Raw genomic sequence first — 12,927 nt, 5'->3', positions numbered from 1 at the left:
GCTGTTTTTCAGGTACAAAAGCTGCTCTGTATGTGTCCAGTGGATTTCCACGGGATTTTCCAGTTGGATGAACGTCGCAGGGATGCTGTTATTGCTTTAGGGATCTTCCTAGTTGAATCTGACCTTCAGGTATTTTTCCCGCTTTGGTAACCATTTACCTTCAAAGATCTTGGATTAATTCAAGTTTAATTGTTCAGTGAATGAAAAGTTGGTATTTGCTCTTCGTAAAAGTAGATAAAAAGATCAGAAATAAGAGATGGATGCTGTCAGTTGAGCAAGGCAATACTGATAAATGTGATAGGCACTAGCCATGGCACTGCCATAGCTGAACTGCTGCTGTGTTTTCTGGTCATCATGGCTTAAGCAGAGAAAGGAAAGAGTATTCAGGAGGATTTACTCAAACCAGGTGTGTCATTGCATGTTCTTCCCCACATACTCCTGACTGACAGGGATGCTCCGATGCGCTCCTGAAGGCCAGGTTTGCAATAGGCCCTTTCATGCCAGGATAAACAGACAGACAGACAGGGCACACAGGCTGCATTGTACACAAGCATCCCTTCTGTGTCTGCCAGCAGGGCCAGCACAAGCTGCTTCTCTTCCCTTTGACTGCTGGGCCTGGTATTGTTCTGTGTAGAGGAGGGGAAGCATGGACAGAGTCACAGGTCCAATGCTGTTAGACCTCACTTTAAATTCTTTTATATTGCTACGGTTTGCATCAAGCCTGAATTGACTTCTGTTTAGTACCCATGTGCTATGGTACAGCTTGCATGGATATTATTGACCTTGTTCTTTTTTCTTTTTGTGTTTGGTTGGGTTTTATATAAGGCAGCTGTGCTGTACTTTGATTTGCAGGTGAGGGAGCTGAAGTGTTACATGGATGTGTTCAGTGGCTTGTGTAAGGCCCTGGGATGTGTCACGTGTACTGAATTGGCACTGGCGCTCTGAATTTCTCGCTGTCTTAAATTTTTTTGGGAGCTTGCTGTCAATAATGTGTTTGCAGTTAGGTACTGTTCTGGAACTTTCTTCTCCAGCTTTTACAGAGAATGAACTGTTGCCTGGAGTGAAAGGCTTGGATTTAAGGCACTGAATTGGGTTACTTTCATTTGCTTGTTTTGAAATCAGTTTTGCAATAGTCAAGAAGCCTGTGGAGTAATTATTAGAAGCAAGTTCTGTGTGTGCTAACGTAATTTTACCATATCTCTGAAGTATCTTGAGATTATATGGTTCAGCTGTTTTTCTCCATTTTAAATAGAATATTTTCTTCTTTAGCACAAGGATCATGTGGTTCCTTACCTTCTGCGGCTCCTGAAGGGCCTTCCCAAAGTGCAGTGGATAGAAGAAAGCAATGCACGGAAAGGCAGAGGTGATGTTTGGAGTTTTTGATTTTTGTCATGGAATGCCAGCCAGGAGATAGACATAGCAAAGGTTGTTCAGGACATGACTCAAGGGGTGGGGAGAAGTCCTGCTATGTTCTTACTTAGCTCCTGGCTTGATGTCTTTTAATACTGATTTTCTTTAGAAGCCAAAGGAAGTTGAATAGATCCCTGTTTTCCTGCTTTGCTGCTTTTGAGGAATTGCACTTTCCAAATAGTTCTGTGTTCGATTTATTTTGTTATTAAACTGGAGAAGATCGTGTAGTAGCCACAGTAGGAGAGTGGAACATGAGATCTGTTGTTCTACTTTTAGCTTTGATGCTTAGTTGCTGTTTAAACCACTTCATTCTTTGCTTCCTTAATGTAAGAATACTTTCATACAGTATTATATAATTAAGGTTTATTTCCAATAAGTTGAAAGTCTGGGAAGGTTTTTAATTCTGATTTTTCTTTTAACATTTATGCTGAAATTATGATGGTTAGAGTGCTTCTAAATTTTGTATGTAATACTGTTTTTGTCTACAGTCTGCCTCAGAACTTTATGACATGGGAGTCACTTGTGTCTTCTTGCTTTCTTATAGTTTGCTCTTTCTGTGCTGGTTCTCTCTAACAAGGCTTAAGTGGCTGATTTTCTCTCCATTACTTTGCAGGTTTGCTTCCAGTGGCAGAAAACTTCAGTTTCTGCTTAGTGACCTTGTTATCTGACGTGGCTTACAGGGATGCATCTTTCCGAGAGCAGGTGGAGTTTGAGTTTCTGCTGCTGTATTACACAGTTTTCCAATGCTGCAATCCTGACAAATGTCTGGAGAGGAGCACAGCTGCTCCCTGTCAGCAAGGGGCTGATTGCCTTAGTGTGTGCACTGATGCTTTAATTTGCTTATGTTAATAGTCAAGTACCTAGAGGATATTCATAGGTCTGCAGTTACTTTTAGGTGTCAGTTGCTGAGGCCAGAGTTTTAAAATTCCAGTTTTGATACTGAGGTTGGGAGTGCTGCAGTTTCATTGTGTAGTGCTTGCAGCTCACTGCAGACTTTACAGGAGAAGCTCTGTAGCCTGAGTGAGGGCAATGTAATCTTTTAGTCACACAACATCAAGAAATCTTCACAGAGGTGCTTATGTTAATGTTTACAAGTTTCATTTGTTATAATGATCTGGTGTAAGATAATGATATCTCCTTACCAAAAGATATTTTTGTATGTCTGTCTTGATGACTTTAGATCGTGGATACAGTCCTACAAGTAATGCAGTTCCTGTTGGGAATGTGCCAGACACCACAAATGCATGATAAAGGTAGTGATAAAATTGTTACTGTATTTGTAACTCCTGTCCTCTGAACTTCTCTTGTGTGTGTTTGCCGGTTATCAGGATCAGTCCTGAAAAGTGAGTTTTGTCTTTCCGCTTCCCTTAGCACTTCTCTGTTCTGTTTGTTGCTGACTGGAAAATACGGAAGCAAAATTGTAGTAATTTGTGATGCTTTCATGGTTTTTCCTCTGCTTGTACAAATCAGTTGTTGTAAAACAGTTTAGGCAAAAACAGTTTAGTGAAGTGGTAGCAAAGCCATGAAGAGGAAGTTCTACTGTTAATTGCTGTTATATGTGTTTTTCTTTTCCAGAGTATTTATGCAAGTATGCAGTGCCCTGCCTGATAGGAATTTCTCGAGCCTTTGGTCGCTACAGCAATTCAGAGGAGGCTCTCCTTTCAAAGCTTTTTCCTAAAATTCCCCCACATTCCCTGAGAGTTCCAGAAGAGCTCGAAGGAATTCGCCGTCGATCCTTTAATGATTTCAGATCAATTCTTCCCAGTTCTCTGCTCACTGTTTGCCAGGAAGGAACACTGAAGAGAAAGGCCAGCAGTGTATGCAGCATCACCCAGGTTTGTGTGACTTGCTCTGTGTTGGAGTTGGCACTGAGATGATTTCTTGGTCTCAGTGGAGTTAAGACTTAAGCCTGGATATCCAGAGAGTCTCTTAACACATTATTTGAGCAGATACAAATGTCTTTATTGTGGTTCTACAACTGAGCTTCAAAATAGTTTTGTAGTTTCCAGAGTTCAGAACAATCAGTGGCAGTTAAAGTAGCAACTGTACTAGTAAATGTTTACATGGAGCATTTGGCAAATGCCATTCCTTGTGTTATTATCATTAAAAGGCATTGTAATGTTCATCTGTAAAATCGAGAAGCTGGCACTTAATGGCTGATGCTTTCATGAGAGGATACAGGAGCTCTTCCTGGTTTCACCAGGAGCTGTAGATGTTCATTGTCTTGGGGGAAGACTGGATTCAGATGGTGGTTTGAAACTACAGTTTGTTACTGGCATAGTTTCATACAGTAGAGGAGTCATCACTGATCTCTTCCCTTTAGCCAAAACACTGAACTGGCATTTTTAACTTCCCATTTTTGGCTGGAATTGAGCTGTTAGACCCAGCACTATGTAGTTCCTGTTAGTTTTGCTTGAAGCTGTGTTTCACTTTAAAGTGTACAATCTATTCCCTGACAGGTTTTTAAATGTTTTATAAGTATTTTCTAAAATACAGCTTTTATGCAATGTTTCAGGTTAGTCCTGAACGTGGGCTTCCTGCTCCCAGCTCTCCTGGAGGACCTGCTGCAATTCATTACTTTGAAGGTAGATTACCTTAAGATTACCTTAAGGAACAGTCTGTGATTTGGGGTTTTTTTCTATTTATAGAAAATTTAAAACAAAAAACCTTTTGACTCCTTCCTCTGCCTTTTAGAATTCTTATGGGAATTCAGTGGCACATGCTGGCTAGGATTTTTTTTTTTAATTGTGGTTTAAAGACAGTAGGAAGTAATTATTAACAGCAGTAATTTCCAGGCTCAGTGGTTTTTTACTTGTTTCTTGATTCCCTTCCTGCTAGGCAGTGCCTAGTACTGAGGAGCTTAATTCAGCTAGGCCAGAAAGATTTCAGGAGATTAGGCTGAGTAACTTTGAGGAACAAGAGTTAATATTGTGCTTCAGTGGACAACTACATTGTTGATCTAGGGTCTGGAACTTTGAGGCTTGTGGCACATTGTATAAATCCAAAAAAAAGGGCTCCATTTGGAGTGAGTGTGATGTGGGCCATTGTGGAAGACCCAGTAATTTTCTGAAGCCAGAAATACTAAAGAAGACACTGAAGTGGAGTGTTCACTGATGTGCATCGGTTACTGTATCATAAAAGGCCAAAACCTGAGAAAGTTTCGTGAATTAATATGCAAACTCTTAAATCCTGAGCTGTGGTAGAGCTCCATCTGTGAGTTCTAAGTCAAAGGAGGGCTTAAAAATAAACTCTCCTTCATGAATCACGTGGAGGACTAGCTCTGCATCTGAGCTGGTTTGTTGTCTCTGGTTTTGTGTGGCCCTTTCAGGTTTTTAACAGTTTGGGCTTTCTCTGTTTCTGGGCAATTCTCCTCTCTCAAGCCCTGGCTTAAATTAATTTCTTCCACATTGCTTTTCTTTTCTCTTCACATTGCTATTTCTAGAGGCATCTCTTCCTCAGTCATACAGAGTAATTCTTAAATTGCCAAGTAGGAACAGACCTGTTTATCTTCTGTCTACTGTGTTGAACCAATGTTGTGCTCTTCATGGTTTGAATTAAAAAAAAATAAACAAAACCCAAAGGTTGTGGGTTAGAGAGTTACTATTGTAGTAGAACAGAAATAATCTTAAATCTTTAGGTGGACAACTTTGTAAAATCTTTTGGATTATTTTAGTTGTCTCTCTGGTAGAGTTATGATTATTCCAGTCAGGATTTTATTTTCAGTACTGACTTCTACCAAATATTTCAGCTACAGTCAGTTCTTGTATTACTTCTGTTGATATAGTTTGTGATAGTCTTGCCTTCTGAAGATGAGAAATGACCTTGGTTTTATTCTGGCCAAGGCTAACAGCTTAAAAAAAAAAGAACTGAGGACCTTTTTTTTGTTGTCAATAAATAGACTTGCTTAAAAGCCTGTTAATCACAAGAACATTACTCTAGCACAGCCAGCTGAGCACTTCAGAAAGGCATGAGATGTAATTTCTCAAGAGGAAACAGAGCCAAGAGTAGTTTGCTGAGCAAGTTGTTTGCTTAATAGAGTACTTGAATCTGAAAAATAATTTGATTCTCTTTGCTTTCAAATTGCTGTGGTGAATTGGTGCCTATTCTAAGATGAACACTGTGCCATGTGTTCATTTCATCTAATACAGGGGAAAACCTTGCAAGACAGTTTTGACTTAACCTGTTCTTTGCATCTCTGTGCTTCTGATTTAAGGGGCATTTACAAATGTTTTCAGGTAGTTGCACATCAGTAGTGTGGAAAGGCTTGTCAGAATTATCTCTGACAAGGACACAAGTTATTGTAATGAGTTCTCTGTTGTGATAGTAAACTTCTAATGACAATTGTATCGTAGTTTTCTGTCTAATTTACCAGAAGATGAGCTGAAATGCACCTCTGGCAGGGTAAAGATTGTGTTAGAAAGAGCTCTTTTCTAGTGGCTAAATGCTTCCATTAAAAAAGTTAATATTCTTTCCTCAAATTTGTATTTCCATTTTTTTTTTTCTGATCAGGTTCATATCTTCCTGATGGGAGTGCACTGGATCCTGATTATTACTTCTCCACAATCAGCTCCAGCTTTTCAGTTTCTCCTCTCTTCAATGGTATTAACAATAAAGAGTTTAACATCCCACTGGAAATGCTCCGACAGCTGTTGAACATGGTGTGTGATGGCTCCTTATGAAAATTGCAGTGACACTGTGTTCTAGATATTTGCTAGAAATAGATGCAGTTTAAGTTTAAGCTTTTAGAATTGCAAGTAAAACAACAGCCTTTGTCTCTCAAGCTTTGTGTAATTTTATTTTTATGACATTTAATGTCATGCTTCAATAGCATTCTGGAAAGCTCTCATAATAACCATGCAGAATTTGTAAACTTAAATAAGTTTATGTCAACTGCTTCCTGCTTGACCACTTGTTCTGGTGTAACCTGCATACTGCTAGTGGCTGAAATAGAAGATTGGGTTTTGCTGTGAGACTTCCTGAAGGGTTTGCTGGGAATTCACACAAGTGACAGAAGCTGCAGGCCCTGTCTGCTTCTGGCATCAGCTATTCTGGGACAGCAGAGAGACTCAAATGTTCTTGTTGCAGCCTTAACTTCATCTGAGGCTTCATAGTGAAGTGACTTGTGTTTTCTCTGCATAAGCAAAATTTTATTAAATTATATTCTGCTCCTATCTAGAGTCACTAACAGGAAACATCCTGTTTTAGTTTGGGTTTTTTTCCCTCCATAGGTAAAGCAGATTGTTGAGGATTCTCTTCTGAAGACCTTAGATGCAGTTATAGCTGAAGTTGCAGAGGTATGGTTTTACCTTCTTTCTTTAATGACTTTAATGCTTCATTTTTTGCTTTATTACTTGCAAAATTAGTATTTTACCTATGTAAGGTATGCCTTCTCTGTACAAAATGATACTAATTTCCTTTTTGAACAGTTCATTCAGTGGTTTAAATCTAACCTTGGACTGTGTAAAAATGGTAAAGGAGGTGATATTTTTCACCAACGTAGGATAAAGTAGTTATTTTCCTACATTAGCTCTGTTGTCCTAATAAATTACAGCATTGGCTGCCCAAAACTGGTTTACTGTAGACAAAGGTCTTTCTTGCATATTGCAGTGGCATTTTCACATATCTGAAATGCATTTGTTGTTTTCAGTTTGTGGCTTGGAAATCACTGCTGCTCTGTTAGGTGCCATTTCTATGAGTTTGTCAGTGCTGCAGCTCATGGACTCTCAGAGGTGGCAGATTTGGTTCTTTAGGTCTGTGAGTCCTCGTTTCAGAACAAGGATTTATTTCTTCTTCTCCCCTCCCCTGGGTGCAGTTCTGTCACAGCCTCCACACATTTTATGGAGTTTGCCTCATTTCCTCAGGGCATAAAGCTGTGGTGAAAGGGGTGTGTGCTGAAATATGTGCAGAAATGACACAAATGCTTTGCTCTCAGCCTCCCATCAAGCACTGCCCTGTTCAGAATGTAGGCCTGAGTGGAGACAACTTCAGCCTCTCTTTTTGCCATCTCTGTAAAGTGAGAGCTTTGAGACCCCCCCTGGTTTTTTTTGGTTTTAGCCCCATTGTTAGAGAAACAGACACACTCTTCAAATCAAACAGTGACTGAATTTTGTTAAATGCATTGAATGGCTGTACTTTTATTAAAAGTAGAGGGGGGGAAAGCTGTGAGGTTATTTTTTGTACCTGTTTTATATGCTTGTTTACTTTGTGGAGGTGGAGTGAGATTTACTTATTTGTATAATGGAAAGCACTTCCTTTTGAATCTAGCAAATTGCTTCTTTTGTCTTTCAGACCTGTTGTAGTGCAGATCTCTATTACAAAACCTTCAGTGACCCTCTTTACCTTGCTCAGTTTAAAATGCTGAGAGACACACTATACTATATGAAAGGTATAGTATTTGTTTATTTTTATTTATTCTTCATTATATTTAGGATCACAAGCATCATCTGCTTTGTATTGAGTGCTTGAGCATTGGGTTTGCATTTGCTGGGAACTCTACTTAGGGTAATAAATTTGTATTTTGAAATATTTCCATTTTAAAAAGGTACTATGGAAGTAGAAAAAATATTTTGGCCACCATTAAAAGGATTAATAGGTGGCATTTGAATTGTCTGTTCAGTGGTGGACTTTGTTATGATATTTATCTTTTAGACAGGACATAAACTTGATTAAATAATATAATTTATAATGTAGCAATGACTGTTATATATGCTGTTATTCTGATACACTGACTTTCATCCTTCCAGTATAATATTGTTTCCTTTTCTTTCTTTAGACCTTCCCACCTCATTTGTGAAGGAAATCCATGATTTTGTGCTGGAGCAATTCAACAGCAGCCAGTCTGAACTCCAGAAAATCCTCCACGATGTGGATCGACTGCACAATGAGCTGAGCCCGTTAAAACTGCGCTGTCAGGCCAATGCTGCCTGTGTGGATCTCATGGTGTGGGCTGTGAAAGATGAACAAAGTAAAAAAATGCTCCTTGGTCTCTGCAGTGTCTGTTCATTGTGTTCTAAGTTGTAGAAATACTTATGGAGTAGATGGTGCTCAGAGAAATATTAAATTTCAGCGGAATACAAGGGTAAAACTTCCATCAAAAGGTTGTCAGATTAGTTGGCTGGGTAGTTAGACATCTCTGTATAGAAACGGAAACAGAAACTTCCTATTACTTATCTCTGGGGGATGCTATAAATGCTGGATTGCATGCAGCTATTTGTTTTCTAGTTTCTGTTTTATTTATTGCTCTTAATGTCATAAATATTTCTCAGTGGTTCTTTTAAAGGAAATGTTTTTTCTTCATTTCTAGCAGGACTGGGAAGCTCTTTCTTACTTTTCCTCTATTTTCCTTCTTGCTGTATAAATCTTGCATCTGCTGAATATGTGGAGGATTTTTTTCCTTTGGACATTGCAATATTTAATTTCTGTTCAGTATGAAGTATGCTCAAAATCAGCTTTAAATACTGTCATTCTTTCAGTCGCAGTGTTTGACAGAGCTGTTTGGTACAGGTGCTAAGTTTCTAAAACTGTTTTTGCAGAAGCAGCACTAAATCTTATACCACAAGATTGAAGCTTATAAATTGCCTCCATTATTTTAGAAATTCCAATAAGGATTGAGTTGTGTGTAGCCGAATAACAGATTAAAAATAATTTTTTTCTGTTGATTTCTTTTTTTAAGGTGCAGAAAACCTGTGCATCAAGTTATCAGAGAAGCTACAGTCAAAAACCTCAAGCAAAGTCATAATTGCTCACTTGCCACTGCTAATTTGCTGTTTGCAGGTCTGTCTTTACAGTATTTGTCATTAATTATTGCAGTTACTGTATCAGTGAATGAGAAGTTTTTGAGTTTTACAGGTTGCTAGAACACTTTATCTGCTCTCTTTATTACTTTCCATCACTGTGTTCTGTATTTGGATTTCAGAGGTCTGGTGTGAAAACTAGGAACTGCTTTTAGAATTTTCTTAGCTACTTCATGAAGAATAATATTCATTAGGGGTTTTTAACCAGAATTTAATTTTTGAACTATTTAACTTCTTAGTCCATTACACAAATAATTAAAATGTTGGGACTGGCAGGTCACTGAGGTTTTAGATTAAGCCTTGGTTATTCTAATTTTCGTCTTCTTATTTGGGCACTTATCCAGTCTTACAAATGTGGTGTTTTTCACCACATAAGTTGTAAGCCATCAGATTCCTCTAAATGTTGGCACTTGTACAGCACCTTTATTTTTGGAGAATGCAGTTCATTTCCTCGAACTCCTGTGAAAACACCCAAGAAGAGAGCAGCAAGGCTTGAGTGGTATATGACACACTTTGGAATAACCCGAAACAGTTACAGGCTTAAAGTGTCTAAATCTTCTGCTAAAAACTGAACCTCTCAAAACTGTGTAGGATTTGTTTTGTTTTCTGTTTGTTTGTATTGAGCTGAAGTTGCAAGCTTGCAGCTGAAATAAAAATAGTGCTGTTTTATTCTAAAGCTATGGTTTTTTGGTTTTTTCCTTTTTAGGGTCTGGGTCGTTTGTGTGAGAGGTTCCCTGTTGTGGTTCATTCTGTCAATCCATCATTGAGAGACTTTCTTGTGATACCTTCCCCAGTGCTTGTGAAACTTTACAAATATCACAGCCAGTATCATACAGGTAAAGGAAAAAAGCCTATGCTCCAGAATGATTGTTTTCCAACTTTTGTGGCTTTTTCATACTTTTTGGTATTTTGTGGTGATGCAGCTGTAGGTGGAAATGGAGATGGAATTGTGTATTTTTTTTTTGGAGATCAGGAGGAGGGAAACAAATGAAATTCTGGTAGAAGTGTATCTAAGGGTAAGCAGCAGAACTGCTGTGTCTCTTCTGCTGACACTGAGCACTTCTGTCTTGAGTGGAACTCTGCAGCCAGAGCCAGTGCATAATTATCCTCATAGTGAGGGAAAAGAATCACATACCCAGCTGGAACCTCCCTTGTTTGGAGTTGAGGCTCTTGTGTCTAATTCTCCTACAAAGGCTGCTTGTCTGCCCTGTAGCCTACTTTGCAGCTTGGGAGGCAGCCACTGACTCTGTCCAAAGCTGCTTCTTCTCCAGAGTGAACGAGGTCACGTTCCTCACACTCCCCATACCCATCCTCTGCTCCAGCCATGTGACTGTCTTGGCATTTGGCAGGTTTTTGTTGTTGGTTTTAGATTTTAATATTGAGTGATGATTTCCAGAAGAAAAACGTTCAATTCAAATCACTTGCTGATGCAAAAACAGTATTGTAATGCTAGAGCAAAACAGTAAAGTAGTAAGTGGCTAAATTTAGGAATAATAATTTAGGAATAGTCAAATGCAATAATGGCTTGTATAGCTCATCAAGTGGTGTTGATTTCTGTACTCCTGTGTTCTCAGTAGGTGGGAATGACATTAAGATTAGTGTCACCAACGAGCATTCAGAGTCCACTCTAAATGTAATGTCTGGCAAGAAGGGTCAGCCATCCATGTATGAGCAGCTGCGTGACATTGCCATAGACAACATCTGCAGGTAAGAGGGGGCTGGCACCGTGCTGGACATGTGCTGGTTCCCTGGCACCACGCTGGACATATGCTGTTTCCATGGCACCATGCTGAACATGTGGTATTTCCCTGGCAGAAAAGCACAGTGCCCATTTAGAAGGTTCTGCTCTGTGCTGCCATGAAGTCTTTGTGCCTTGTTTGGTCAAAACTTTGTTTTCCTTCAGGCATCTCTTGGTTCTGTCTATATCCTAACTGTAAAATTATTATTCAGTCTTACTGTTTTGGTTCCCATGTCTGCTAGTCACCATTTTCAGTAGGTAGGTGCTTTTGTAGATATTCAGTAGGTTTTTTTTGTTTTTAGCTTAGGTTCTCGCATTGACTGAGCCTCATGTAACAGAGGGATTGTCACACACTCGCGTGGGCAGTGATTATTCTTCCCTTTTAGACAGCTGCAGAGACCTAGAGGGAAGACATAGTTGGTGACTAGAGACAAGGAATTAAAGTTTCCAACCAGTGGATTCTGAATTTTCCTTATTGTATATTCCCATCATTATTGTTTTTGGAGAAAGCAGAAGTAGAAACTCGGCTCATTTTTTAAAATGTATCCACTGTGTTCCTTGGCAATCACTTCTTATTCTTCAGTATAAACCTGCTTCCCTCATATATAGATAGCATGAATTTACAGTAGTTAAAAGTGATATGTTATATTGATCCATTGTGCTTTTTCTGTCCATTGTTACTCCAGGTGCTTGAAAGCTGGCTTGACCATAGATTCAGTGATTGTTGAGGCCTTTCTGGCCAGCTTATCCAACCGTCTGTACATCTCTCAGGAGAATGATAAGTAAGTTGTCAGTCAGTCATAAAACCAATTTTTCCTTCACTCAGTGAATCTGAGACTTATTCTAAGATACAAGTACTGGCAGCATTCATTATTTTAGAATTAAATGTCTCTGAGATTAGTGGGCTTGTGCATGGGGTCAAGATATTCCCATGCCAAGTCTTTGCAGAGCTGAGCCCGTTTTCATATAGGGAGGTATATTCAGTTTTAGCTGATTGAATCAGCAAATCTTTGGTGAATGTTAGTCAGTTTTGAGTGCTCATCTGAGTGATGCTTTCTCTTCAAGCTTCAGCTGTCTTTTTTTGGCTAGACACATCTTGTCACTTGTGGCATTTTGCTCTGCTTTTAAGAGCCTCACTAACCAAGAATTCTCATGGGGGAGGTTCTGTAGTAGCTGGTCTGACTGTCTTAGTATTTTGCCCATCATTTTTGCCTTTTTTAATGTTGATTTTAGAATAGTTTGTTCATGGGTTAGTGTGGACTTCCTCAATAATGAGTTTGGGAGAGGTTATCTTTTATTTTGAAAATCAGCTTGTGCAAGTATATCCTCTGATGTTTGGGATGTATAGAGTGGCAGTACTAAAGCTGCTGGTGATGTTTAAATTTAGTATAGGAACTGTTACTTATCTGAAATGTAATTGAGGTCTTGATAACTTGTTGAACAGTTACATTTATCGAGTTGGGATTTTTGTTTGTGTTCCTTAACAGGGAAGCTCATTTGATTCCTGACCACACAATTCGTGCTCTAGGGCACATTGCAGTGGCGCTGAGGGACACCCCAAAAATGATGGAACCCATCCTGCAGATCTTACAGCAGAAGTTTTGCCAACCACCTTCCCATCTTGATGTACTCATCATTGATCAACTTGGCTGTTTGGTCATCACTGGAAATGTAAGGAAAGAATTGCCAAGAGAATGCCAGTTCATGATTCCTTCCTTTAGTTAAATGGAAATATGTTTTAGAAAGTACATTTACAGAAGGCTTTTAAGGCTTCTCTTTTCTGCACTACAGGTAGACACTGTAGAGTCTTTGTGATATCAGACAACAAAAGCTGTGATAATGTGTAAAGTGCTGTCCCTGTAAAGAAGATGAATCCCCATAGAAAATAAGAGTATTTTTTAAAAAAAGACTATAAAGCCCACCAAACCCAATGTTTTCAACAGTTATTAGGTTTTTAAACTTGGCCTATCACAAATAAGTGGAGAG

General features: G+C 39.0%; 1 protein-coding gene across 1 annotated transcript in view; it reads left to right on the top strand.

Annotated features, from left to right (window-relative positions):
* The window catches only part of PI4KA (phosphatidylinositol 4-kinase alpha), a 52,304-nt gene continuing 39,377 nt past the window's right edge, over positions 1-12,927 (top strand). Inside the window, exons 1-15 of the mRNA XM_005421470.2 lie at positions 1-129; positions 1,270-1,363; positions 2,024-2,112; positions 2,591-2,663; positions 2,986-3,245; positions 3,926-3,995; positions 5,920-6,068; positions 6,639-6,704; positions 7,699-7,795; positions 8,183-8,374; positions 9,083-9,183; positions 9,910-10,039; positions 10,778-10,910; positions 11,628-11,723; positions 12,429-12,612. Coding sequence (XP_005421527.1) covers positions 31-129; positions 1,270-1,363; positions 2,024-2,112; positions 2,591-2,663; positions 2,986-3,245; positions 3,926-3,995; positions 5,920-6,068; positions 6,639-6,704; positions 7,699-7,795; positions 8,183-8,374; positions 9,083-9,183; positions 9,910-10,039; positions 10,778-10,910; positions 11,628-11,723; positions 12,429-12,612 — 1,833 coding nt within the window. The 5' untranslated portion in view covers positions 1-30. The remainder of the gene's footprint in view (positions 130-1,269; positions 1,364-2,023; positions 2,113-2,590; positions 2,664-2,985; positions 3,246-3,925; positions 3,996-5,919; positions 6,069-6,638; positions 6,705-7,698; positions 7,796-8,182; positions 8,375-9,082; positions 9,184-9,909; positions 10,040-10,777; positions 10,911-11,627; positions 11,724-12,428; positions 12,613-12,927) is intronic.

Source organism: Geospiza fortis, unplaced genomic scaffold (assembly GCF_000277835.1).
Source record: "Geospiza fortis unplaced genomic scaffold, GeoFor_1.0 scaffold408, whole genome shotgun sequence".
Lineage (NCBI taxonomy): Eukaryota > Metazoa > Chordata > Aves > Passeriformes > Thraupidae > Geospiza > Geospiza fortis.
The sequence above is the reverse complement of the archived record's forward strand: the minus strand, read 5'-3'. Positions and strand labels throughout refer to the sequence as shown.